We start from the raw sequence: 25,873 nt of genomic DNA on the forward strand, positions 1-25,873 counted from the left end.
GTGCATGACGAATATTTACTTTTCAAAAAATAGGTGCTATCTCCAAAATGGAAATTTTTCATATTTCAGGGACCACACCATCGGATTCCTCGCAAAATTTTGGTTCAGAAAACACTAAAATTGGAGATAGGTATTTTCAAAAGTTATTTACCGTCTGTTGGGGCAATGTGCCCCCCCAGCAGGGCGCGTATGGCTGAATAGCCCAGCGGGGCGCGGGTTAATGCTGTCAACGTGGTCAAAGTACAATTCTATACCGCACCGAACTATTTGCATCGAATTGATAGTGCACGCTGGTCCGCAGCGAAATGTTATCAAATAACGTGCTTCCCTATTTACAACATTTGGTAAGATGAATATTGATAGCAGTGCGTTTGCAAATGCGTTGATGAGTTGCCGACTCGAATCTTGGAAACGGTTACATACAATGGACTGAAAAGTGTACAAATCGTTTGTCATTTGTAGCCGTCTACTATGGACGATCCTCAGTCAGTACTGCCATAAATCCTACTAAATCACGTACTAATAAATATTCATATTCCTTTAAATGCTAGTTATGACATTTGGTAAGTTTGGTTTCAGTGAGCAGGGGCGTTTGGGCGTCTTACATGGCATGCGGCCACCTCCACTGGACCTCGGTACAGGAGTGTAATTCTGATTTCTTCCCTACTATGTCAAAGTCAGACAGACGACGGTGAATCGACCAGCGGATGGAAGCGGTGACTTTTCTGACACAAAATTACGTAGCTATTGGGCGAGAATAAAGGTATAGGATTGTTATTGGTTAGATCATCAACGGGTGATCAGTTCCTGACGATGAATAAATTCGGGAATGAAAAAAAACTTTATACCTGTGGACAAATGTCTGACGGTGACATCTTTCCACTACTCCTCGGATATAATTCCAGACCTTATGTCGCATTAGTTCCAGACTTATTGATGTGCATTAGCCGTAAAGGCAAACTCCGAACGGTGTTGTATAAAGTGTAGACAACTTTTGGACGGCACTTTCAATGCGTTTCCCACTGAGGCGGCCCTTCATTCACTCCGATGTCGGTCGATGACGAAGGATGGCCGCTGGTTCAGGAGAATGGCTATTGAAGCCGCGGAAAGCAAACCTGTTCAATGTTCACTACCCAGCTGAGCTCAAACTGCATTGTCGTCTCAGCACTCCTTTGAGCGTGTTCATCAGAGCTTGATGATGAATGGACGTGTCAGACAAGTTCGTGGACGGTACCAACTAAATAGATTGGCATGGGCTAGGCATTATTTGTGTGAAGAAGCAAACATGTTTGGCGATGGTGCATAACGTCACTTTTCATTCCATGCTAGAAGTTCATGTGTGCAGCTTTTCAATGAACCGATGCGCGGTGGATCTTGAATTGCTTTTGACTTATTGGTCGCTTTGGCTTACAATCAAATAAACCAATAGACTAATTCGTCGTGCATTATTTAGTCATGCGACAATCGCGGTAGCTGATATTGAACCCACGGTAGCTGATGCTACAGCGATGTTGCACCACAGAGTGATACATGGTAAACTGATATATGTATACCTAGCTTAAGTTATCGGACTAGGGTATCGCGTCTGCAAGTGCCAGAGGAGAAGCAGTGCGTGTCCTTTCCTACAACGGATCCTGAAGCTGGGACTGGCCAGCGTCCTGACTGTTCTCGTCATCCAGCAATGTATGCTGTACAGCTCGCAGGTCGTCCTGACATCTGTGTTGCGAGGTCCAAGTCGGTATCCGCGTATCACTCTCTGTCCACAAAGGCCAGCCCCGCCTTTTCTGATGGCTCCCGCGCTTCACCGGCTGGCAAACGGGCCCATCGGCATCCAAGAGCTGTCGACAAAGTTACCGTTTTTTTCCGGAGCCTGACCTCAGGTCAACAGTTTTTTGTAGGTCGTATTTAACATGCTACAAATTATACAACCATGTTCGTGATTTTTCTTTATCTCCCTCCCATTTTTTGGGGATATGTTTGAGGGTTATGCCCGTGACGTCGAAATTTACCTTGCAATCGTTTAAAAACTCAATCCTGTGACATCATCAAATGGGCTCGTCCCAAACTTTTTACTACAAAAAATGTCAAATTAATTTGGAAAAAGGTACTGCATATTTCGCTCATCTATCTTTAGGGTTTCGGTAACTATCGCCAATATTCAAGAACAGCGGTTGAGCAAAAACAAAACAAAAGCGTCCGGAGAGGGGGGACGCCCCCGGGACAGCGAGGGTTAGGCATTGATGGGAGCAGGAATGTCCAAATCGAGCAGTAGGAGTCGGGGCCTGCCCAACACGTTCAAGTTATAGAAGGAAGGCTTCATTTCGAGCTCTGCCCATCTTGCCTTTCTAACACTCGAGTTAAAAGTTAAAAAAAAAAAATCCGTCCGGTAATCTGCTAGTCACCACCTTCGCTACAAAGTAGAATAAACCAGACGTTCAGTTGACACCACATAGCGCATATCCTGCGCAGTTAATACCTCATCACCCGACGGCATCAAATGCAAAACGAGCGCAATGAATCCTGCAGATTACCTGCAATCCAGCTCGCTCTATGCCCCAGTTTACGACCTCATCTCTGTAATACACCGTAGAGAGCGGTGCTTAGAGAGCCCCTAGGCGTGCCCACGTGTCTGATCTAAAACACGCTCCGGGCCTAGAGTAATTTATGGATCATTGCCAGCTGAGCCGGCGCCAAAAGTGACCCATCCGTTCCGTTTCAGTGGACTCGAGCATGAGCTGGGGATGCGGTCCGAGATGGAGCAGCTTCGAAAGTCGACAACAGGTGGCGCTGGCGACTACGGCGGTTCTCAGGTAGGTGGCGCTGCTGCAGCCAGGCTGAGGTTGGCAGGGTGGCCTGGTGGCGCCGAGGGCGGCTGAGGCTCACCACTGCTGTGCCTTTGTATGCTAGGTGGCACTTGGGTTTGGTTTGTTGAGCGGACAGCAGTAAAAATGTTTATAAGACATACAGATACATCAATGACCTGGTCTGTGGCTGCCTTTTAGAGAATCGTGGTGACCCGATCCTAAGTGTTCCAATCGTAAGAATCCAAGCGCCCCCAGTCCTCTCACCACCACTCGACGAGGTCCCACAAGTGAGGTGATTCCTGGCCTTAGGTCAAATCCGATAGAAAATTTCACACATATTTTGTCTTTTATCAATCGTTAAAAACTAAAAAGTCAAAGATCTGTAATCTGTTAAAATAAACCTTTCAGGCAGTGAGGTTTGGAGAGCATTTAATGCAATAAAGTTTTGCCACTTAACCCACGCCCCGCTGGGCTTTTCAGCCATACGCGCCCTGCTGGGGGGGGGGCGCAGATTCTCCCCCCCCCCCCCCGTCTAACTTACGAACCGATGGTCGTAGAAAGACGGGAAAACGGTAATCGAAAGCTCTCAACAAGGCGGATCTCAAGAGCAGCCCATTTTTTTTTTTTTTGCTTAAGTACCTAGGTCAGAGGTCAGGTCAAGATCCGGTCAAGGGTACAAGTTTCAGGTCAGGCAAGTTTCTACAGTATCGGCCTTGCACCGTAATTGCCGAAGAATGGACTGCCGACTGAGGCTGATTGCCCAAAACGTGTTCTTAGGCTGCCAAGACAATATTCGTTGCATGCAATATCATGCAAAGGTCAAGGTCAAGGTCAGGTCAGGTTACCAAAAACGAAATATAGAAAAGGGCATGAGCGACACATGTTTTATGGGTCATTTTATTCATAGAATTCAATAGGCACACTCAATAAGTGATATGGACCACATATGGATGAATTTCAGGTCGAGGTCAGGTCAAGGTCAGGTCAATTACCTAAGGTCAAATTTTGAAGTTGGTTGTTAAGGCCTAAAAAAGGTGTCAATCTGATGCAGTTTTTCACAGCGAATCGCATGGTGCTATTTTTGTTTCCGTACGAGGTCTAGAACTTTCAAAAAAATCATTTAAAAAATGTGTGTCGTGACGTCATAAAATTTTTGAATAACTCCCACATTTTTGAACCGATTCTTCTAAAAATTGGTATGTAGGTGCACATAGACCACTTCTCTAACAAATATTCCGGTTTTTATACACTCAATATTTTGGATTTTATAATTATTTTCCCAAAAAAATCAGTTTTTTTTTAAATTGGTCAAAATCCACAATAAAAAACGAGCTGGCCATTTGATAGACATAGTAAAATCACGTATAACCTTTTTGTTACGTCTTGATTCCTTTAAAAATGAAGATGTTAGCGGCGTTTGGAATTTTGCCGTTTTTTAGGCGAAAATGGCAGACATGACTGACCTGAGAAGGTAAACCTGGGTATCAATGGATTTGTTGTTTGTTGTTTGTTTGCTCGATTTTATTGAAAATTTTCGCATAAATAGACATAAGGCAATCTGGGACATGACGTCACTAAAACGTCATTTTCTAAATTTTCCGACAGATTTTGCTCAAAGTTTCAGGAAACGTCTTAAATTGATGTATGATAAGGTACTGAAAGTTTGACGTCCTGGCGTAACGCGTTTAGAAGTTATTGGCGAAAAACGGGAGGGGGCAGATTCTGCCCCCCCCCCCCAGCGGGGCGCGGGTTAACGTGACCTAGTCGCCTGAGACTTGAAGACCTGGGTTTGAAATTTTCCCAGCTTGCGCAGAAATGATGCACCATACGCTAAGGCAAAAGTGGTGGCGTTACGCGCGGCAGTTTTTACGCATTGGTAAAAAACCTTATGAGGTCGTAAAACACTGTGGCGTAATGACCCGTGCTCGTCCCATGTATCCGATGTCACCATCCAAAAGGTACTGGAGGTTCACGGTCATGGGGGATGTGTGGGACGCATGCCAGCAAGGCTTCTTATGTCGCTCCCTTCGCAATCACAAGGCGTCGAAATGCGCGATGATTTGGAGAGCTGAGGCCAGTTTTACCAACAGAAAAATAGCCGCCTGCCGGAATTTTTTGTCTAGAGACCGCTCCACATACGGAGCGTAAACGAGATGGCCACGTAAGCGGATAGCGCTTTACCGTTTCACCCTGTACCTATGTGAAGCGGTCTTTAAGCAAACAATTCCGGCAGGCGGCTATTTTTCTGTTGGTAAAACTGGCATCTGGTGAGCTTTTTGGGGAAAGTTGGAGTGTAGGTATTTCGCAACAAACCACATTCCCAGCCTTCCAGAATAATTTATAAACCCCTGGTCGAAATGGCACCGAGTTGGCCTCCACCACCCTTGTATGGTCCTCTACCTTCACCACTGCAGTGGCCGCTTCACTTTAACTTAAGCTTTCCTAACTACCTTCTCCACCGCCCTATAACGCACAAGGGCGGATCCAGCCGGCCGTCTTGGGGGGGGGGGGGGGGCCAACCGGTTGGGACTAGCCAAACCTAGGGTACCCCCAAATCTAGTTTTCTCACCGGTTTTAGGCCATTTATTTTTCACCCTTCGCCTTTTCATCGAAAAAAAAAAAACGAAACGAAAACATTTGCAAAAAGTGAGATATTTTGTCTCAGCTGAGTCAAGGAACTACCTTTTTGGTAACGTAGAATAAAGGCCTAAATCTTCCACATGAGCTGTCAAGTCAGGTAAAGAGGGGGATTTTTTCTTAAATGTTTTCTTCCCTTTAGTATTCCTTTGTGACCCACAACCGCTAATTCAGGGAGGGCAAGCTGCCCCGACGGTTCCTAGCCCTATGAAAAGTTGTAGGGCAGCGCCCCCACGGCCCCAGAGTTGTGGGGGCAGGCTGCCCCCACTGACCCCCAGCTCCCGCGCCCATGACCACAAAGTTCAGGCCCATGGCCCGGCGTCGAGCTCAAATTCAGACTCGGCAATGTTGATGGTGTGTCCGAGTTCAGACAAGCTGAGCTTATGCTGGGTTCAGCTAGGACGATTGAAGAGGTATCCTGTTGGGCTAAATGCCGGACAATCTCAAGCTCTAATTTTGCATTTAATGCCTAATTATCCTACTATGTTGAGTGAAAACTACCCATGTGTCATTAAGTATAACTTCAAATAGTGGGTTTAGTTAGTGACATATGGTGGAGCATTAGGGGTTTTAGGGGTGCACATGCACCCCCTAACTGAATAAAGCACCTTCTCAAAATGACGCTTGAAACACTTCAAAAACAAGTACAGGTAAGGGGAAATTGTGTCTTCCTCTGTTAACCCTCCCCCGTATAGGGGGAGGGGTCGAACAGACCCCACCCCCCTCGGTTTTTCGCGAATAACTCGCGTAAAAACGGCTAATCGCGACGAAACTTTCAGTACCCTCGAGTTAATCAATTTTGCATCTACCCTGAAACTTTAATTACCCTGACCCAAGTGACTTTTGACCTGTGACCTATTTCTCGAGACCATGTTTGGCCGGGATCGCGATTCGGCGTATGTTGGCTCGCATTAGCCGCGCGTTTGCAGTCTTTTTGTGGTTTCAAGCGTTCAAACATGTGATATGCTGTTGGTCCCATGCATTTGGATGGGTGTGAAGGTCACCTGAAGATCAGGTCAGGTCATTGACCTTTGATGACCTCAGTTCACTTTTTCGAGTTTTACATGTTTCTAGGCTAGTTTTTGGAGCTGAACTCGAATTCAGCAACCATTTGAACATTTACGAAGTACTTTTGGTGCCTTCGTATTATGTTACGAAGCTGTCAGAGGCGGTTGACACGTACTACGAACACCCGGCAGGACCACTACTGGTTGACCTGACCCGACCTGGCCTAAATGCATGAAGACATCTCCTGGGATCAACACTAACACGATATTCGTGATCAGCACCCCGGAAAAGCTCAGCCACACTTACGACGCTCTAACAGGTCCCAATTTTCCCGAGTTTTGGGTCATTGACCTGACCTGGAAGGTCAACCATGAACCAATGACCTAGGACCTTAAATTGGGTATCATCGTCTTCCTCTCGTCACGGGCAGCACGCTCGTTTTTTTTTCGCGAAGCTCTAGCTCGATCAGCGGCCAAACGGCAATGGGGGCAACGCCCCCCCCCCCCCCTATACGTTCGCGGCTGACAAAACGCCAATACGGGCGAGGTTTAAATCCATATACATTCAGGCATGAGACAAGAAAGCTCCTGTTTGATAGTGTTAATGAACTATGAAGAAGCTTCAGCTATTAAGAAGCTTCTGAAATCTCTCAAGCTGAAGTTGATTATACTCAGTGTTGTTATGATCATTCCTCAGTTTTCTGACTAGAATCACACATTTGGCCATGGCAAACGTTGAAAATACCCTTTTCTTTAAAAAAGTGCCTCATGACAATCTTATTTTCCAACAAATTTGCAATTAAAACCAACCAGTACACAATACAGAACACGTGCCTATGAATGCGAATAACAATGTGATATCATGTCAATTTCTCCTACATGTTAACCTTCGCCGGCAAAGGCCATTTTGACTCTGGTTGGCAGAGTTTTTCACGTTTGCCCCAAGGTCACTCAATCATCAAAGCAATATTTCAGTTTTTCAGCATAGGAACTTTGAGAATGTTTATTTTTTAGTTTTCTTGACTTCTGTCTTGGGGGGGGGCAAAAGATAGTATGGCCCCCCCTTTGACCGTCTTGGGGGGGGGCCATGGCCCCGTTGGCCCCCCTTGGATCCGCCCTTGATAACGCATTTACCACCTCAGCCGCCACTACTGTTACCAGTTACCATAGCCGCCGCTACCGTCGCCGCCGGCGGCTCAGCGCAGCGGCGGTGTGTGCGGCCAGTCCCTGTCCGAGAGCAGCGACGCGCGGAGGTGGTGAGCGGCCCTCCCGCGCGGGCCGCAGTTCAGTGCCGGTGTCTGCTGGAGATCCGAGTGTCGTTGACGTGATGAGGGAGAGCTAGCGCGTCACCTGCCCACTTCACTCGCCGAAGTTGGTTTGGTGTCCGCTGAAGGTCAGGGCACTGGAGTTGGTTTGGTGACCACCCGAGGCCAGGTCACTGAAGTTTGAAGGTCAGGAGGGTCAGGATGGTGATCATACGGGAAGTGACGGACCTGGAGGAGTTTGTGGTGAGTTTGAGGAGAGTGAGTGACTGCATCGTGGATATTTATGTTTAGACTGGTGACCATACCGCTACATTACAATGAACAAACAAGGAGGAATTTGCACCCCAAAGACCGATCTAATTTGCTGTTGCCTGATTTGAAGAACAAACCCGATCTTGACGTTTTCAATAACCATGCACGTATGAGTTATTTTAGTCACGAATCGTAATGTCCTAATTACTAGATAAGCTTATTACAACTGAGTTTTATATTCTCTGGAGATCCGTGAGCGCCATGTCCTCTTATCCGTCAAATAACCCCACCCAGTCGCTCGAGGAACCGACGCTCGTGGGCGCTCGCCTGTCAACAATGGGAAATTGGGAACCGTCGAGGGTGCGTGCGGTAGCGACGTTTTCCAGACGGGTGGCTCCGCCTTCGGAGCCCAACCCGTCCCATGGTCTCCTTGTCTCTTAGCGTGTCGTTGTCTCGTGAGCGCAGACGGAGGAACTGAATCGTGCTTATGGGCAGTAGAGGCAGTATAGAGGTTCGCTAACTGTGATTCCATCGGCTAACCGCGTTAGTTATAGGTGTCGTGCTGTGCAATAACATAAGCGAGTTCAGAAGCCTGTACCACTAATGTGCATCTGTAATGCGTGCAAAACATGGTACAGTAGGAGCAATGGAGATACTATCTCCCCCCCCTCCATTACCCCATTTTTTGCGAGTAGCTCTTTATACTGGGTTATTTTTGGGCAAATTCCAACCCAGACAGGGAACCTTTACGAGATCTTTCTTTCACCAAAGTTCAGCAAAATCACGGTCGGTCAAAAACAGGGGCAACTTTGCCTTTTCGCGCTCCGCCCCCGCCGAAAAGGTAACAGTAAAGGCCGCCGTCCACTGCGACGGAATTCCGTCCGGAGTCCGTCCGGAATGTCGCCGCACGCTGGCCGCATCCGGTCCGGATGCGGTCCGGATGCGGTCCGGATGCGGAGAGCTAATAAATGTTTCCTATCACTTATTACCAAATAAAATATTGCAAGTAACCAGCAGCGAATACTCTTGCCATTCTAAGGAAATAATTTTTACTTACTTCATGATGATCGAGTTCCAATTCTTCGTACAATTCACAATGTTTGCCTCCGACACGGCCCCAAACCACGTCTGTTCCGGACGTTCCGGATGCGTTTTCCGCAGAAAAGTTCAACGCGTCGGACATCACTCTTCCGTCTCCGTAGCAACCGCATCCGAAACGCATGCGGAGAGCTGACGGAAAATCAACAGCTGATTGCCGTTCGGATGCGGTCCGGACGGAGCGCACACGATTTCCGTACGGACCGGATGCGCCCATAGGGTTCTGTGTTAAATTCCGTACGGACCGCACGCGTTCCGCTCAGTGGACGGCGGCCTTAAGTCGCCTTTTGGGACGACGAAAGATGGAGCCAAAATAAGCTACCCACGAGCTCACTTGCAGTAAAACCTCCGACTGAGTTGCCAGAAAGAGAAAAGGAAAGAATGCACGTTTTTTTTCTGACAAACTCCGACGTTTCCGTGATTCCTAACTGGCAGAAGTGAACTACGGTACCATTCACCGTGAGATATAAGCGTGAAGTACGGTATAGTTGACCGTGACATATGGAACACATGCACATCTGTGGCGGGATGTGAAAAGTCTCTAACCTTCCCAGTGGCGTCCCTCGTCGATCAGTGGCCTCCAACGAGCGGCTAATTACCAGAGGAACGGCCGCCAGACGCCACTGATATGAAGATAATCCCTTCCTCATCCCTACCAAGAGCTTCGCCAAATAATCAGCACGTGACACAATACCTCATTGTCCTCATAGAGTTTCGTCTCGGTTTCTATGAGTGCCAAGCGAGTCACTCTTGATTTCTTCTCGAGCGGTGGAATTTATTTCAGACTCACTTGTGCTCCCGTGCTGTTTGGGCTGAGGTACCACCTGCTGCGTCTGGCGAACGATGCCCACAGCGAGCAGTGGCTGCTCGGCCATCTGGCCTGATACACAGCCAACTAACTACGACTAACTACTAGTAGAGTGCAGTAGCAAGATTTGCCGCTTGCGGTAATTACTGAATAACTGGGTGTAAGTCCAGTAGATACTAATACTACTGCTCACCAATTGCGGAGGAGAAAATCAATCAGTTAGTCAAGAGGCTCCAAATTTAAAGTAGGCCTACTTAGCTGCGTGGGAGAGTTCCGGACAGCTAAATGCCTGTACCAAAGTCAATTGTCCAAAATGCTTGGAATCCATATATTTTCAGTATTGACTGCGCCCAGTATCTAGCAATTTGTACTCAGCATCATACATAGAGCTGGTTACACGTCAAAGCTTTCTGCTGACAACACACTGTAACATCGACTTCCATAACAGGCACTCAGCCCCATACCATTCTGTGCTGATTTACAGCACGTCTTGCAGCTCAAAATATCGTCACACCACGCTCTCAGACAACCACGACCGCCATGACTGTCAGTCCTCTACAAACCACCCTCCAGCCCATCCTCTCCGTGCTCGAAGTCGGCACACGTCGTCTCGCTGAGCCCGTGCTGCGGCGGTGCACGGGAGGTGGCCGTCACGGTCCAATGCGCCCGCTGCCGCCGGTCCAGCCGAGCGGGCTGCCCGGCGGTCGGGATGGGACGTTGAACCCTCTGACGGGAGGGAACGCCACCGCTGCAGGCAGGTCATACTGCGGTGATGGTGCCAGGGAGCTGAACAGATGGGCCCATGTTGGAGGGGTTGGGTAATTGTTGGCAGGAGGTAGTTTTAGCAGAGATTGTTAGATGAATTGGGTGAAAAAAGAGCGCTGGATTTTATTGGCGAAGTTAAGGTCTTTCAGTCAAAAGGCGCACAAGAGTCGAAACTAATCAACGTACCTACCACTTTTACTTATTTGTTAATCGCGATTCGAGACGATTCGATTCATGATGGTGGGGTGGATGGTGGTAAAGTGGTGCTGATCAACAAAGAATATAGGCAAAGAAATATATTTGTGTGTCCCCAGTTGCTTTCTCCTCAATTATGCGTGGGGCGAACCGTTCTTCTGCATACGCTTTCCACCCCTCTTGCATGTAAAGAGAGCTATGTTGCGACGGCATTCGGCCAATTGCATCACCATCGGATAAAAATGCATGGCAGAACTGCGACTTGGAGGTAGGAAAATAAAATATTTCAACTGAAACTCTTCACCTTCAACTCTCGTCACGTTGTAAATTCCAATGCGGACGTTCACTTTTCCACAATGAATCGTTGCTGTTTACCTCTGAATGCATTTGCAATGCAAAGTATTGCCAAACCTTCCTAATTCTGAAGCAACCCTAAAAGACGACCACCCTGGCCTTTAAAATATTGATGAGGAGGGAGCATTCAACCGTGCATCTGCAACACAGTGCATACCTAACTGCATCACAAAGTGAGTTGAATCGGTCCGAAGGAGTTAGGTGCAGCACTGAAACAACACAACAGTGTGTGTAGTTTGTCAACGCGCTACCGTCGACCGTCGTACAAACGAAATGTGCACGACAGACATAACAATGAATTGACGTGATGCTGTCATCCCCATGACTGTGTTCAACATCTTGACTCTAGCCTGGTAGTGCCAATATCGGAGTAAAGAGGAGAGTAAGAACAGCATGCTCTATCACACGTGAAAACTGTTAAACGTTTGGCCGTTCCTCTCCTCTGTGCAATCGCATTTTCATGCACCGAGACTCGGTCGTCTGGAGTCTACCCTAGTGTGAGCGAATACCTCAGACATCTATGTCGCCTATAGACGTCTAACGTTCACTTCCATGTTGTCCAGGTGTTTCCCCAGCTGACCTGCCTAGCCTTCTACCTTCCTGTCTAGCCTGTCTGATCTTCCACTTCCTCTCCTCCTATCAAACAGTCGTTCGGTGCTTGCCCTTCACTCGTCTCCCTCTCCCCCGCTCTTCTCAGGAGCCGAGACCTCCCCTCTACAACGCCGAGGACTACGTACTCGGTCTGCGCCGCTGGGGCAAAAAGGGCGGCACCAAGGCCTACATCGAGTCCTCTGCCGAGGGAGCCGAGCGCGACGCTAGGTCCGAGAAGAAGCGGAAGGAGAGGAACAAGCGCAGGGAGATGACCATGAGACAGCTGGCCGGCGTCTCCGAGCTGCTGAAGAAGCTGCGGCAGGACCTGCGCATGTCCTACCCCAGGTGGGTGAGACGGGGGTTCCGAGGATGCCGGTGGCGCCGGTATAGCGTATGAAAGTTTGCTGAAGCCGTTTAAAAATGGTTATTTTGTTTAGTGTGGCGTTTAACTGCTTATGTTAATTATGTTACCTCCTTTATACGGTTTCAAGTCAAACGGCACTATTTAGCTATTAATTTGATATTAATGCTGAGAGGTGATACTGAGATGAGAAACATGTGATGTAGCACCTCATAGACGCTCGAAACTTTTTTACATTTGGTTTATCATAATTAATCCCAAAATGTTATCATTGGAGTGAGCGAAATGTCGTTATAAAAAATTAATGTATACAAACAATGGGAAAAATAACACTGAACACCACTCCACATTTATAAAGCGAAGCATTTAAAAACTGCAGTTGAAAAAAACATCCCAAATATTTTCTATCCTATAGGGTCATTGCTGCGGTCAAAAGAAAGCAGGCCGATTGAAAAGTCAATCATCCATGACCTGAGCAACGAGCATGCATTTCCTATCGCTAGGTTTGCCCGAGACACGGCCACTCATTCATGCATGCAACTGAAACGTCCCATTTCGAAACATGAACTTTCTATGCCCTCGCAGACTTAGTTTCAAATCTACCAGATGGGCACGGTAAATTGTCGACTGTTGTGTAATCTACTCCTGGGTTTCGTATGTACCATATAATTGAATTGGTAGACTGCGGGTCAGAGAGTAGGTCCAACCGGAAGGCCATTCGATACGGTTCACAGAATTTTACAGCAGTGTGCAGCAATTGAAAGCAATTACGATGGACAATTGAGCAGATGGTGTATTTTGCTTTCGCTGTCTCTTTCGCTTTCATTTTGAAGGACATTGCTAAACTATTTCCGCTTTCGCAATGCAAGGCAATAATCGTCAACAATCGTCATGCGTGGTACTGCAAGCTGTCGTGTTTCTATAGTCCTGATGACGCATTTTTTTATTATTCTGTTCCAGCTTTGTTCGGGAGTTTGTTTCGGACCCGTATGACGGTGTGACTGGACTGCTCGACCTTCTCAAGATGATACAGCTCTCCCAGACAGACTATGCAGGTGAGTGGATGATCGGGAACAACAACAACAACAACAACAACAACAACAACAACAACAACAACAACAACAACACCAACAACAACAACAACTGTAACGACAACAACTGTAACAACAACAACAACAATAGCAGCAAAACAACCATAACAGCGGCAACAAAACAATGGCAACAGCAACAACACCGGCAACAATATCTAAAGTTCGAGTTAGTGAAAACTTATAAAGATAGACGACTCTCAACAGTGGAGAAGAAGCGCAGGCATGAGCTTTAGAAGTTACGTGAAGCATAGATAACTGCTTCCGGGAAATTGGTCAACATGAAGGCCTAGCATGACCGTCTAAAATTTGCCGCGCTAGTTACTCAAACGCTCCAAATTGGAGCTGCACGCTCGTGGTAAGCCCTAATTGGTATTTAGGCACGATAACGGCGGTAAACTATGACCAAATGAGACCCGCCAACGCAAGGGAAAGTCTGGCTAGCAGCTGTGCCGGCAAACAACACAGTAATCAAGTGCTCGCTGGGCGAACAACTCGGCAAATGTAAACTTTCGTGCAAGTCATTAAAATTTATTCATATCAGCCCTTGTAATGTACACTTTCAGGCCATGTCACGTTACAACAAAACCTTTACGATTTACGAACTCCAGGCTTTTTGTGTCTCCCATTTCGATTGTAGTCTTATCCCTCAAAGTCTCGTATAAACCGCTGACTCCTAAACAGCAGAAGCGATGTGCTGAACACCCTGTTTCATGGCATCAGCTGTTGAACATGAGGGCATTGTTGGCGAGTTTGCCTTATCCCTACGTCACCGTTATCTGGGCCATATGTCTGGACAAATGTGACGTCACGGGAATGACATTACCGTCAACAGCCGGAAGGCAATGTCAGGCACTGATGATGGACTGATGCTGTGCGGAGGCGGGTTCTATGTCAGCTCTTATGTGCTTCCGAGCAGCTAAGAGGAAATGTAATCACTCACTCACTCACTCACTCACTCACTCACTCACTCACTCACTCACTCACTCACTCACTCACTCACTCACTCACTCACTCACACTCATTCATTCATTCATTCATTCATTCATTCATTCATTCATTCATTCATTCATTCATTCATTCATTCATTCATTCATTCATGCATTCATTCATTCATTCATTCATGCATTCATTCATTCATTCACCCAATAAGTCATCGATTCGCCTATATTTTCTCTCTACCTTCCTCCTCGCCCTTTCTCTCTTTCTCTCCTCTCTTCCCTCTATCTCTCCTCCCTCCCTCCCTCCCTCTCACCTCTGTACCGTACGCAGTGACGCACCTGACACACTGCATGACCTGAGTCACTTCAAATCCCGTACGCGGTCACGGTGACACCTCCTGACAGCGCTCCCACTCTGTCAGTCGTGACACGTGACATGTGACGCGTGACGCACGTGACACAGCCTCAGGCGTGACACAATGTCACGTGATCGGGCGGGCCGTGACATCAACGGCGTGCAGCCTCTTTACGGGCTGATTGAATTGGTAATTTTCCTAATCATGCGCTGTTATTGTCCAACTGAGAATGGCGATGTTGTGTGGCAAATTGACAGCTTTCGAAAACGAATTTTGAAAGAACGGAAGCGAGCGAGAGGCGTTTCAACCGCGAAATACGATTGTTTTGTCCATGCTTTTACTCAGAGCTATGAATACTCATGAAAAGTTTTCATTGATTTCGTCAGCCCTAAAAAGTATTTACCGATCAAATATTTTACCTAGCTTTAGCACGTAATGAAGTAGGAACACATTCGTTAGCGCGTAGTTACCTTCCATTACGTTACGGTACCAAACCCATGTAAAGCCGTGGAAAGAAAGTCTCCGCATACGAATACTAACTACCTCCCGCCACGGGGCAGATTAGGGTCAATTGCGCCGGCCCAGCGGCCAACTGTGTCGTCGGGCGCGGCGGCGCGCCACTGTCGTCTACGCCGCGCCGCTTTGGGCGCTGTCACCGTTGGTCGAACACGGTCGTCGGTCCGTGAAAGAGGCGTCATCGAGCCGTGAAGGATGGCTGACGACGCCCCAGTGGGTCACCGGCGGCAGAGTCGGGGTCTTCCGCTGACACATAGACGGACATGGGGTGGCGAGATGGGCGGGGAGAATGGCGTAATGTAGACACACACTGACAAGGAGAATGTAATGAGATGGTGCACAGGCATGCCCACTTGGGGGATAAACAAAAATGAGAAAGCCCATTCGGCATATTTAACGGGTTGAAGGAATGCTCGAATGCAGCTATAAACGATCTGATGGGGTCATTGAGGCCGAGAAAATGTAGGTTAGATAGAGGTCGGGCGATATATCGACAATGGGCATAGTGATTCAGACCATCTTGATCAGGATCGACGATGTCAGCCACTGTGCCTGACCCGCCCGGCTCTCAGTCTAGTGCATCGCCGTGCACAGTGCGTTTCCCCACGACGGTCGACTTCATGCATACTTCCACTCAAATTTTAATCCGTCCCTCTGTCTCTTCTCGCCAGCCTCGATGAGCGGAACGCTGCGCTCCAAGGAGCACCACAACTTCTTCCGTCGAGCTCTGACGGACGAGTACGACTGCCTCATCTGTCTCAAACACTGTCTGAGGTGTGAGAAGACGGCCAGCAAGCTGGTCAACTACTCGCACGGCCTGTACACGGTGGCCGTCTGCATCATGAGCAACTTCAGCAAGTCCAGGATCCTGGCACTAGAGGTAGGTGATGATGGAGGATGGCGAGAGAATGTCCGTCAGATTCGAGGGGATGTCACGACAGGACCTTTGAAGTCGAATGGATGGTTGGCAAATACTGTTTAATGTTTTTACGTGAAATGTGATCGCCTACGGGTCTAAATGACGCAAAGCATAATGCATAACATTATAAATCAAAGTTATCTATAAGACCTGTAACTGAAAAATGCTCAAACAAAATTGTCAGTAAAGAAATACCAAGGTGAATATATTTGCAATGTAGTGCGTCAGCGCCACCTACGATCGCCCGACGCCCCTGACGGCTGCGGTTTCCACCAGCTCCTCACGGTGGCGTGCGAGACGCTCCCTCGCGGCCACAAACAAGTGATGGAGGCTGCCAGCACGTTGCGCCTGCGTTTCGGCGAGCCGGTGCGCTTCAAATTCCTCGTGGGAATGCTCACCTCGTTCGGTTCGCCCAGGTGAGTTGAGAGCCACTAGTGACCTCTGCCATGTGGCGAGTGCGTACTGACTTCCGTAGTTTCAGGGAGATAAACAACTTTTCTCTAACTGATAGACGATACGATGAAGTCACAGTAAATCTCACTGCTCCATCATCATGCAATGCTTAAATTATCTCGTGCCAACCTATACAATTTTCAGTCTGGCGTATTAGCCGGTAGCCTGCAATTTCACGTTTAGCTAACTGGGGAGTTCTATCCTCAGTCTCCATTCTGGCGCACCTATTAGCCCCAGTCTAACTGCCTTTGTTGACCCGAGGTCCGTCCTCTCTCCAGTTTCCAGGCGGCGTGCCTGCGCTTCCTGAACCGTCTGACGGAGCTGGCTGCCGACAAGAAGGAGCGCGTCCACCTTCAGGCCGAGATCGAGGAGGCCGGCTTCGACGTCAACGTGCTCAGGAAGGTCAGATGAATGGACGCGAGAAAGACAGATGGGTTCTAGACAGAAGACAGATGGGTTAAACAGTAAACTAGTCTAACTCTTCTAATAAGACAGATGGGGTTCGGTGCTATCGAATCGAGATGTACAGGTCTCGCGGGTTTTAGCGGTAGGTTTTGCACCTAGAAAATTTAGTGTACTTCAGGCTATATCTTCGTCGTCTTAAGCTTTTAAGTGTTGAAGATGCGATCGACTTGTTGGGTAACAAGCCGGCCATGATCGTGTAAAATGGCTTCATCGTAGATCGATTAGTTTCTGAGATATAACCGGAAATGTAAAAGTGCAAAACCTACCGCTTAATCTCGCGAGACCTGTACCTATGTCTTGTATAGATTCTGGGGTCGTTACATACAAGCCAACGGCTTGCGAGACACGCCCAGAGGTCGATAAAATGCTTGGAGTTGCTCCAACGAACATCTTAGTCCCATCACTGTCTCCAACTTAGCCCTCGCCTGGCGGGAGGGGGGATCCAGCCTCCCTAAGTTTTTTTTCGCGAATAGCGTAAAAGGTGGTGTCGCGTAGCGCCGCAAAATTTGGCACAACGTCTGGGAATGAGCCTCTTGCGATATATCCTGAAAATTTCAGGTGCCAGTCATTTCAGGACCTGGACTATGACTATGAGAAGTACGACCAGTGTTGATACTCACACCTTTCCTTTGAATTAGACGGATAAACAGGCGCCATGCCTATAAATTCGCCCAAGCAAATGATATGCTAGATGAACAATGCATGCACAACTGTCTAATCACTGCCAATTGCCGCTTCGGCACACCGGCATCTCCTCACCTTCTCCCCACACTGCCTTGACTCCCCAACTCACACCATCACACTACTGCATACGGTGACCGGTCACACGGTGGATCTGAATGCCTACGTTTTCATGCCAAAGTCTGAAACAACTAACGATTATCATCAGCGTAGAAATGTTGAAATTTAGCATTTTAAAGCTTTTAACTTAAAACTTTATAAGTGTGTTTTAACGCACTTGTCCTTATTGATTGAGAAAAGAGCGCACTTTTGATCGTATTACCTTATACGAAGTAACGCAATCGAAGTGTGATTCCGGTCCACTGTGCGTTTTCAGGCGTGCTCGATAAAACACCCAGGCCTGGAGAAAGTTGGAAGGGCGATTTTCTGATCCTCCTTACCACAAAATGACCCTAAGCGAAAGAATGCCCGCGGGGCGCTGCCAACGCGTGCCAGCGGCCCTGCTAGTAAGGGCGAAAATCAATGCATGTGTATGCGGAGCACACCCTTAGCGCTACGATGGCTCCTTGGAGACACCTGGAGAAACCTCTGCCGGCAGGAGGGTCAGGTCCCTCGCAGACGGCGCGGCACGGCGGGAGCTTAGCGGGTGGCCTAGCCGGAAAGAGGATAAAAATAGCCGACTGGCCCGACCCAGCGAGGGGTGACCGAAGGGTGACCAGGAGTGAATGAGGGAACATACACGCGGTACCGAGCAGCCGATAACAGCACCGGACGATTAGAAAGTCATAAGTCAATGCTGTATTTTAGGCGTAAGGAAGCATCCATGTAGACGGGCGGACTGTCTCCAGCTCTTCCAAGTATTGCTAATATCTTGCTCCAACGAGCGTTGGCACGTTGGAAGTTTTATCGACCACTAGACACGCCGATAACACCTCGACTTGGCACGAAGGGTTCCTTGACAAGCAGCATGGAGGCGGTGGCAAAAAGGGAAATATGCTTGATGTGCCAAAAGACTCGTTTGAAAGGAATGGAGTAGAAAGACCCGGTTATGACAAAACGGACTTAAGCAGACAATTTCAAGTCTCATAAAATCATGCTCCCTATCTTTTCAGTTCCTGTCCAACAGTAACGAGACGGCCGCAGTTCGCGAGGAGCTCGACAGGTGGCAGCACCAGTACGTGGACGTGGATGACCTGTACGAGCAGCTGCAGGCGGAGCGGGCGCACACGGCCCGCCTGAGGGCAGAGAAGGACGACCTCAGCACAGAACTAAAGGTCCGTGGGGTGGGAGAGTGGGGTCTGCGGGAAGGGCGAGGGGTTACAGACAGAGCTGAATAGAAATGGAACGAAAGACAGAGCAAGACTTATCGAAAGCTTGGCCGCCTGACCGTCCTTCAGTGTAGACCGTTCCGTGGTTCTATCCTCAGGATACTGAAATCATTCTCCTCCACGCCGCAACCCCCCTCCGGACTGGACAGGCAACTTTATCTCATGCGGGCTGCTCCCTTGGAGCGGCACCGCTGCTCCCGAGGGAGCGCACCCGTAGCCGGGTGCAGTGAGTACCTTGGGGCTGGGTGGCCTGTCCTCTGGACGGGCTCAGCCCCGGTGACTCACTATAGGGTACCTGCCCAGACCAATTTCTCCCCCTATATCCTATCATCCTCCCGGCTTTGAAATGGTCCCATTGGACCGAAAGGGCCTAACCCAACAAAACAAAAACTTCAGTGTCTCCGTTGAAATGTACGGGATGAATTGAAAGCAATTGATTTCAAACAAGCGTTCTCCATCGCATTGTTCGTAACATGTCATCAGGCTTGCTGCTTGCTAGATCCCGTTCTAAGTTCCAGCAGGCTTCTTACGCTGACTCCGTCTCTTTTGCAACTGTTTCACAGAACCACGCCACACGAATCCAGTCGATGCGGCAGAACGAGGACGCCCAGTCAGCACGGCTGCAGCGTCTGGAGTCCCAGCTCACGGCCGCTCCCCACTCGAGGATCAGCCGCACTAGCAGTCGAACCAGCCGCGGGACGCTAGAGCCACCTGGCGGCGCGCAGGTGTATCCGAGCTTCCCAGCGCCGCCTAGAGATGACGCGCGGGAGGCAGACATGAGTTCAACTGGTTCAGTGCTCTCCTCGACTCTCTCGTCGATCTCGCTGGCGAGTCGTGATGAGAGAGCCGTCTCGGCAGAGAAGGAGCGTCAGATTGAGGAGAAGGAGAAGGAGAGCAGCGGAGACGAGGAGAGGAAGAGCAGGAACAGGAGCGAGAGCAGTGTAAGTACCGAACTTCACGGGTAGTCGCTGGATGTTAGGCGTTAGCGTTTATAAATAGACTTCCCCCAGAATTCATCAATGTCACAAGTCACATGAGCTCCTGAGTTATAACAATGAACATAGGCGCTAAGCCTACCCTTTTACGAGGATCTCTTCAACGGAAGTAGCATCAATGTCCTTTTACTCCTCAATCGTCTGCCGTCGTCATCATCTAATCCTCCTCTTCAGACACAGGGCCGCCACTCGCCGTCCGACTTTGAGAAGGAGAAGCTGAGTGGTGAGACCATCGAAGTCAAGAACGACATCATCATGTTCGACCCGTCCCGGCCGCGGTCTGCCATCTCCTCGCAGCTGCCGCCCAGGGTCAGTCACGCTCAGAATTGCCATTATAAACCGCTAAGAAATACAAAGCCCATGTAGTCAATTTCGCTCTCACACATTTATTTACCTGCCGGCTGCCAGAAATATGAGTTTCTAGCATACACGAAGCTTCCATTTAACCTGAACAATGTCTTGAGCAAATTAAATATCTTAGCTGACCTCAGGTCTGGGCACTCAGCAGTCAGCAGTCAGCAAGTCAGCAATTCGTCCAATCCAGCGCCTCTGGCGGCTGTCTCACCAACTAACAGTTCCCACTACCGCCACCGCAGTCGGAGCGGCGCGTCTACCAGAACGTGACTCCGATGCCGGTGGCGCCGTGCGGCCGTCACTCGTGCGAGGCGGACGACATCCGGGAGGCCATGGACCAGCTGACCAGCGTCATCGACAACGCCGAGTCCAACATGAGCATCGCTTCAGGTCAGATAGCTGGAGAGGGTCGAACGCTGACACCGAGATGCGTTGATAAAGATGGATGTCAGGATGTTAAGTGTTTACGACCATTTTCGTTTACTCATAGGGCGGTTTTCGAGTCGTTTGATAAAATTAATGAGGTGGTTACTGGTTAGGTTACTTGTGCGAAAGGCACAAGTGAACTTTGAGCTGGCTGCTGAGAGCTGGCTGCTGACATGAGACATCGAGTCGTAGGAAACCCCAAACCCAAATCACTAATCATCTACCACAGGCCACAACCTTCTCTGACCGCCTCCCCAACCTCTCCCCACCCGCAGACCGCAGCGGCTCGTCCCACGCTGACAGCCTGAGCCCTCCGCCCCGCAAATCGCGCGGCTCTCGGGAGAGGCACATCGTCCCGTGCCGGGTACCGATGCCGCCGGGCAGGACAGCCTGTCGACGTCACGCCACAGCGGACCAATCAGAGCGCGAGGAGACGCTGACAGCTAGCAGTGAGACGAGTCAAAACAGCCTGCAGCGCCCGACTGAGCGCCGCCAGTCGCGGCCATCAAGGTAGGCATCCTCGGAGACGGTGTGGAGGTTGAGGCTGGTAAAAAGGGTGTTTCGGAAGGGGGCGGGAGGGCTATTGGCTAAACTAGTTTGACATAAAATGACATCAGAGTTTGAAAACATTGGTTCCCATTGGTTTGAAACAAACATGTAGCTCCCTTTTGAAGTACGGCTCCCTTTTGCAAACTGGTGGTGAACAACATGGCATGCGAAAGTCAGGCCTCAACCGTATATTCCTGAATAGAAATCACGGGCTACAAACTCAATTCTCAGTTACGAGAAAGTGTTTCGGGCAGTTGTAAGATTGAAACTAAATCAAATGTAGGATGACTAGACCTCGCATAGCTAGCCTATGTGTAGTCACCGTCAGCTAACGCTCAATGTCTCCTCCCACAGCGTGGTGGAGTCGGAGAGTACTCGTAGTTTCCACTACTCCCGCGGGGCGGCGCTGCGGAGGCGGGAGACGTTCGCTGAACCGGCGGCGCTCGGAGCCGGACGTCTGGGCGTGGTACAGCGTTCGGGCAGTTTCCACCACGGCGGAGGGCTGGCAGAGGCCCGCCACTGGTGTGGCAGCGTCGATCAGCTCTCAGCGCTCGTCCCTCGAGCTGCTGCTCGCATTGAGGAGCGCGAGAGAGGCGAGAGGTCCGAGCGAGGGGAAAGAGCGGAGCGGATAGACCGCAGAGCTAGCGCCGGATGGTCAGCAGCCCCACGCAGAGCTCGCTCGCGAGACGAACTAGCCCCAGCGCGATCCGGGAAGAGCGGAGAGGAGCACGAGCGTCTGCAGCGGGCTGCTGAACTCCGCATGCGCCGCTGGCTGGAGGAGCGGCGCGCGGCAGAGATGGCGCCACCGGAGCCGCAGAGGGCGCCACCAGTGCGGCCGGTGCGCCGACGCCGCGAGCCCGACCCCGCCTCCTCCTCCGGCTGGGGCTCCGGCTCCGGGTCCGGGTCCGGCTCCGGATCCGGGTCCGGCTCGGCCTCGTCCGACTTCCAGGAGGCGGAGGAGCGGCGGGGCACCGGCGGCGGGCCCGAGTACCGTCTCCCGGAGCCGCGCGGGTTCGTCTCGCGGGGTCACCGTAACGCCGGGCGTTACTCGTCGCGCCACCTGCAGATCCCGTCACCGGACTACAGCAGCGGTACGCTCAGCTCGGCCACCAGGATGAACATGTCCAGCAGTGTGATGGACCTGCCGTCCGCGCTCTATTGAGGGTGAGAGAAGGCAATGAAAACCAGCTGAAAACTTCAAGTGATGGACCTGCCGTTGGCGCTCTACTGCGGAGCAGAGTGAGGCAAGGGAATCGAGCTAAAGATGTGCGATATCGTGATGGACCTGCCGTCCCCACTCTACTGAGGCCTGAGGGTGAGGGAGGGGCAGTGGAAGCTGGCCGAAGACGCCCGGCAGCGTCATGAACCTGCGGCCTGCCGAGCGTTGTGGCGGGTGAAGAAACGCCCGAGACGCCCGCGATTCGACAGTATCCCGGATAAATTGTGGAACACGGTGCTGAAGAATATGAACATGCTGAGCAATGGACCAACGAGTAGTTGGGTGAACAGCGACTCTGTCAAACCAGCACATGATTGCTTACAAGTTCGGTAGAATTATACATTCGCTCGATCAAAAGCTGCGTATCTATACGGTCAAGCAGGCAATAGTGAATGAGGTCCTCTCCGTTGTTGTGACTTCAGAGTGAAGCATTTTGCTGTCCAGTTCATTGGGATAGGTCCAGAAGAACGCCGGATAAATACCGCTACCGCTAAGTATCGCTAATTTCTTCCCGTTTCAAGCTCGCTTTCTTCGTGTGAACTGCGAGGATTTAAGCGGTGCTCCAATTTTCACAGTTTGACGATGTGGCTGACGCCGTTCTATTTGAGCCAGACTATGAACGTGTTTAACTTGTATTTGTCGCTCTCGTTTGATGTGATGATGCATTTTGTTACGGATGGACGCACTTTCTTGGTGATGGGGTGGAGAGTGTAGTTACGGTAATGAAACGATGGTAGAAGAGTTGTGCTTGATAGAATCTGGTTAATATCACACGATGGAACTATTTCAATTGCCGGGCCATTGTGAAGCCGTAAGTACGATGTGTATTGCGTGTAAACTGTGAACGGTAACAAGCCCGTAGTTGGATGAATGTGTGAGTGAGATAGGTTGTTCGACAAACGGTGTCGAAAGTGTAATTCGCCATATCGAGAGAGATGTTGCGCAGTACCTATGCTGGATAAAACGCAGGTATGGGCCCGTGCTGACAGTTGAGACAGCTGACAGCTGACATCGACCAACTTCGATTCCATCGACTTTTGACAACAATATGCCTATACGTCCTTCATTGCGTGCATGTTTTGTTATTATGCGTATTACGAATGTTTTGGTTAATAAATACGATTCAGAAATACATTTTATGAGGTCATCTCTACGTGTAACAACAAAAACTCATGCACGCCCAAGAACAAAGAGATATAGAAAATTATAGAGCAATAATTTCGAAACTGATGTTTGTCATAGCAGGTCAAAGTGACGGAAAGGTATACATACACTCATATTTTACCAACGGTTAACTTAGACGTTCATCTCAGGTCAATGTCAGGTCAAAGCTAATCAGGTTAGGAAGTTCGGCAATGAAACTCAGGCCGCATATCATTCGATTCGGCAGCTGAGATTGCAACCGACTGAGTGAAGTTGTTTCGCTTTTGAGACCGAGAGCATGACCCCCTCCCCAAACCTGGTCAATTTTGACGAAACGACGAAAGTGGTTCCGGGTTCGACCACAATGTCCTCGATGTCTCAGTTCAGAAATGGTTTTCGGGAGATACCTACCAGTATAACGCCTTTTGGGGCGACTAACGGAGCGAGCGAGAGGGTGGGCCTTGCACGTGCGAAATTTCGAGGGGGTACCTCCAACTGACTTGTGCACGGCACCCTACTAGCCGGTCTCTAGCGATGTGCCAAATTTGAGCACAATCGGCCCAGCCGTTCTCGAGATCTGGAAGCGGCACCCTGCACGTGCGCACGTGCAAAATGGGTCCCAACTGACTTGTGCACGGCACCCTACTAACTGGTCCCTAACCGTGTACTAAATTTGAGCGCAATCAGTTCAGCCGTTCTTGAGATCTGGAAACGACCCCTGCACGTGCGCACGTGCAGCAGCACCCCAACTCTGGCACATGGATATGCATTGCCTAGTGGGTGCCTACCTACATGCCAACTTTCAGCGCAATCGGCCCAGTAGTTACCGAGATATTGCAACTATTACAAAAGTGACACCTCTTCGTTTTGCACGTGGCACGTGCATAAGGGGTCACCCACAATCCACATGCATCGGGAATCGTCCAATACTTGGTAGAAGGAATGAAGTTACCCTACAAAAATTACCGCACGCAAATCGGTCAAGTGGTTGCTGAGATATAAGCGTCGCAGAATCGTGACCACGGCCGGCCGGCCGGCAGGCCGCTCATACTCAGAAATTTCCGTTATTCTACGTAAGACTCCGCTCGCTTCGCTCGCTCCGTAATCAGTTTATTCATCATGCACAAAGAAAAATGCACCTTGCACAAGTGAGATCGTCAAGCGTTCAAACACCATCGTCTCTGGCGCCGTTCAGACTATGTCTCAAACGAAAACGGCCCGTTTTTCGCGTTTTCGGAAGCGGTGGGTTAACCGAATTATCTAAATCGAACTGACCATTTCACTCATCGATGGATTAAATTCAGCATCATTGATCCATCGTTGAACCACTTCCCTTTGGAGGCAGTCTGCCAGAACTTCGGTTCAGCAGTGAGAAGGTATTTTGGCATCCTTGCCAAACGCTTACTTGCTTCACTCCATGGTGTGGCACAGTCGAGTGATGCGTAGCGTTCGGTCGAACCGGGGTGGATTACATAGATTGAGGGAGAGCAGGAGCGTCCTCCGCCCATAGCGGGTCGTCTGCCGGGTCCCGTCGAGACGATTCCAGCAATCCCGCTCCACCCTACACGCCTGATTACTCCGCTCCTCTTGGAGGATTTGTTGGCAGGCTTCTGCGATCTCCGTTGACCTCATTCAGACTCCTGAAGGCCTCCTGTCGTTTGACTTTAAGGACCACCGCCAATGTTTGCGTTCCACTGTGATGGGATTTTACTCGCTTTGTCCGGCGCTGCCTGGGTACACATCGGACCTCGGTCAAAAGGGGAACTTCTGACGACCACGACCCTTTCTGAACTTCTGACCCCTTTCCCTCAGCACCGCGCACTCTTCCCGCCTCCAGCGCTTCCCGGATAGTTCACCGCTGCTTGCAGGGATAGGAGGACGCCTTGTCATCCGTGCTGACACGGGAGCGACTTGTCAGGGATCGCGCTGGACAACAGGAAGGGAAGGATGCGCCCGTGCCGTGGAAGGAGAAGGATCAGGTCATCACAAGTCTCCATTTCCGGTTTGAGAAACGTCTCAAGCGACCGCGTGAATGTCGTTATCTAATTATATTTTCCCGCATTTATAATTTGTTTTGCTGCTGCTGAAAAATACCAATTGCATGTAATACGCCTACGAAAAAGCGGCGGCGACAACTGTGCAGCTGGCTGAGGCCGTGGCCCGTGGGGAACTAAGTCGCCGCGCTCGGTCGCCCTGGCCACTTTATCACCAGTCCCGGTGGAAAGCACGCAGTGGAAACCTGGCCAGACCTCACCTGAGTAAACACCAAGTTCAAAAACACCGATAACGGCTGCATGGTCGAC

The 25,873-nt window shown here is 49.8% G+C and overlaps 1 protein-coding gene across 2 annotated transcripts in view; it reads left to right on the plus strand.

The window, feature by feature from the left end:
• LOC122373995 overlaps window positions 1-23,571 on the plus strand; it is a 35,074-nt gene extending 11,503 nt beyond the window's left edge. Inside the window, exons 2-13 of one of the 2 annotated variants that reach the window (XM_043352491.1) lie at window positions 2,720-2,810; window positions 11,883-12,121; window positions 13,098-13,192; window positions 15,710-15,918; window positions 16,234-16,373; window positions 16,689-16,812; window positions 18,669-18,830; window positions 19,448-19,825; window positions 20,054-20,188; window positions 20,476-20,623; window positions 20,935-21,169; window positions 21,563-23,571. In XM_043352491.1, the coding sequence (XP_043208426.1) occupies window positions 2,720-2,810; window positions 11,883-12,121; window positions 13,098-13,192; window positions 15,710-15,918; window positions 16,234-16,373; window positions 16,689-16,812; window positions 18,669-18,830; window positions 19,448-19,825; window positions 20,054-20,188; window positions 20,476-20,623; window positions 20,935-21,169; window positions 21,563-22,370 (2,764 nt within the window). In that variant the 3' untranslated portion in view covers window positions 22,371-23,571. Of the gene's footprint in view, window positions 1-2,719; window positions 2,811-7,669; window positions 7,957-11,882; window positions 12,122-13,097; window positions 13,193-15,709; window positions 15,919-16,233; window positions 16,374-16,688; window positions 16,813-18,668; window positions 18,831-19,447; window positions 19,826-20,053; window positions 20,189-20,475; window positions 20,624-20,934; window positions 21,170-21,562 lie in introns of those variants that run through there. The other variant, XM_043352497.1, reaches the window with a different exon arrangement.
• The last annotated feature ends 2,302 nt before the right edge of the window (window positions 23,572-25,873 follow it).

The sequence above is a fragment of the Amphibalanus amphitrite genome, unplaced genomic scaffold (assembly GCF_019059575.1).
Source record: "Amphibalanus amphitrite isolate SeventyFive unplaced genomic scaffold, NRLGWU_Aamphi_draft 000039F_arrow, whole genome shotgun sequence".
Lineage (NCBI taxonomy): Eukaryota > Metazoa > Arthropoda > Thecostraca > Balanomorpha > Balanidae > Amphibalanus > Amphibalanus amphitrite.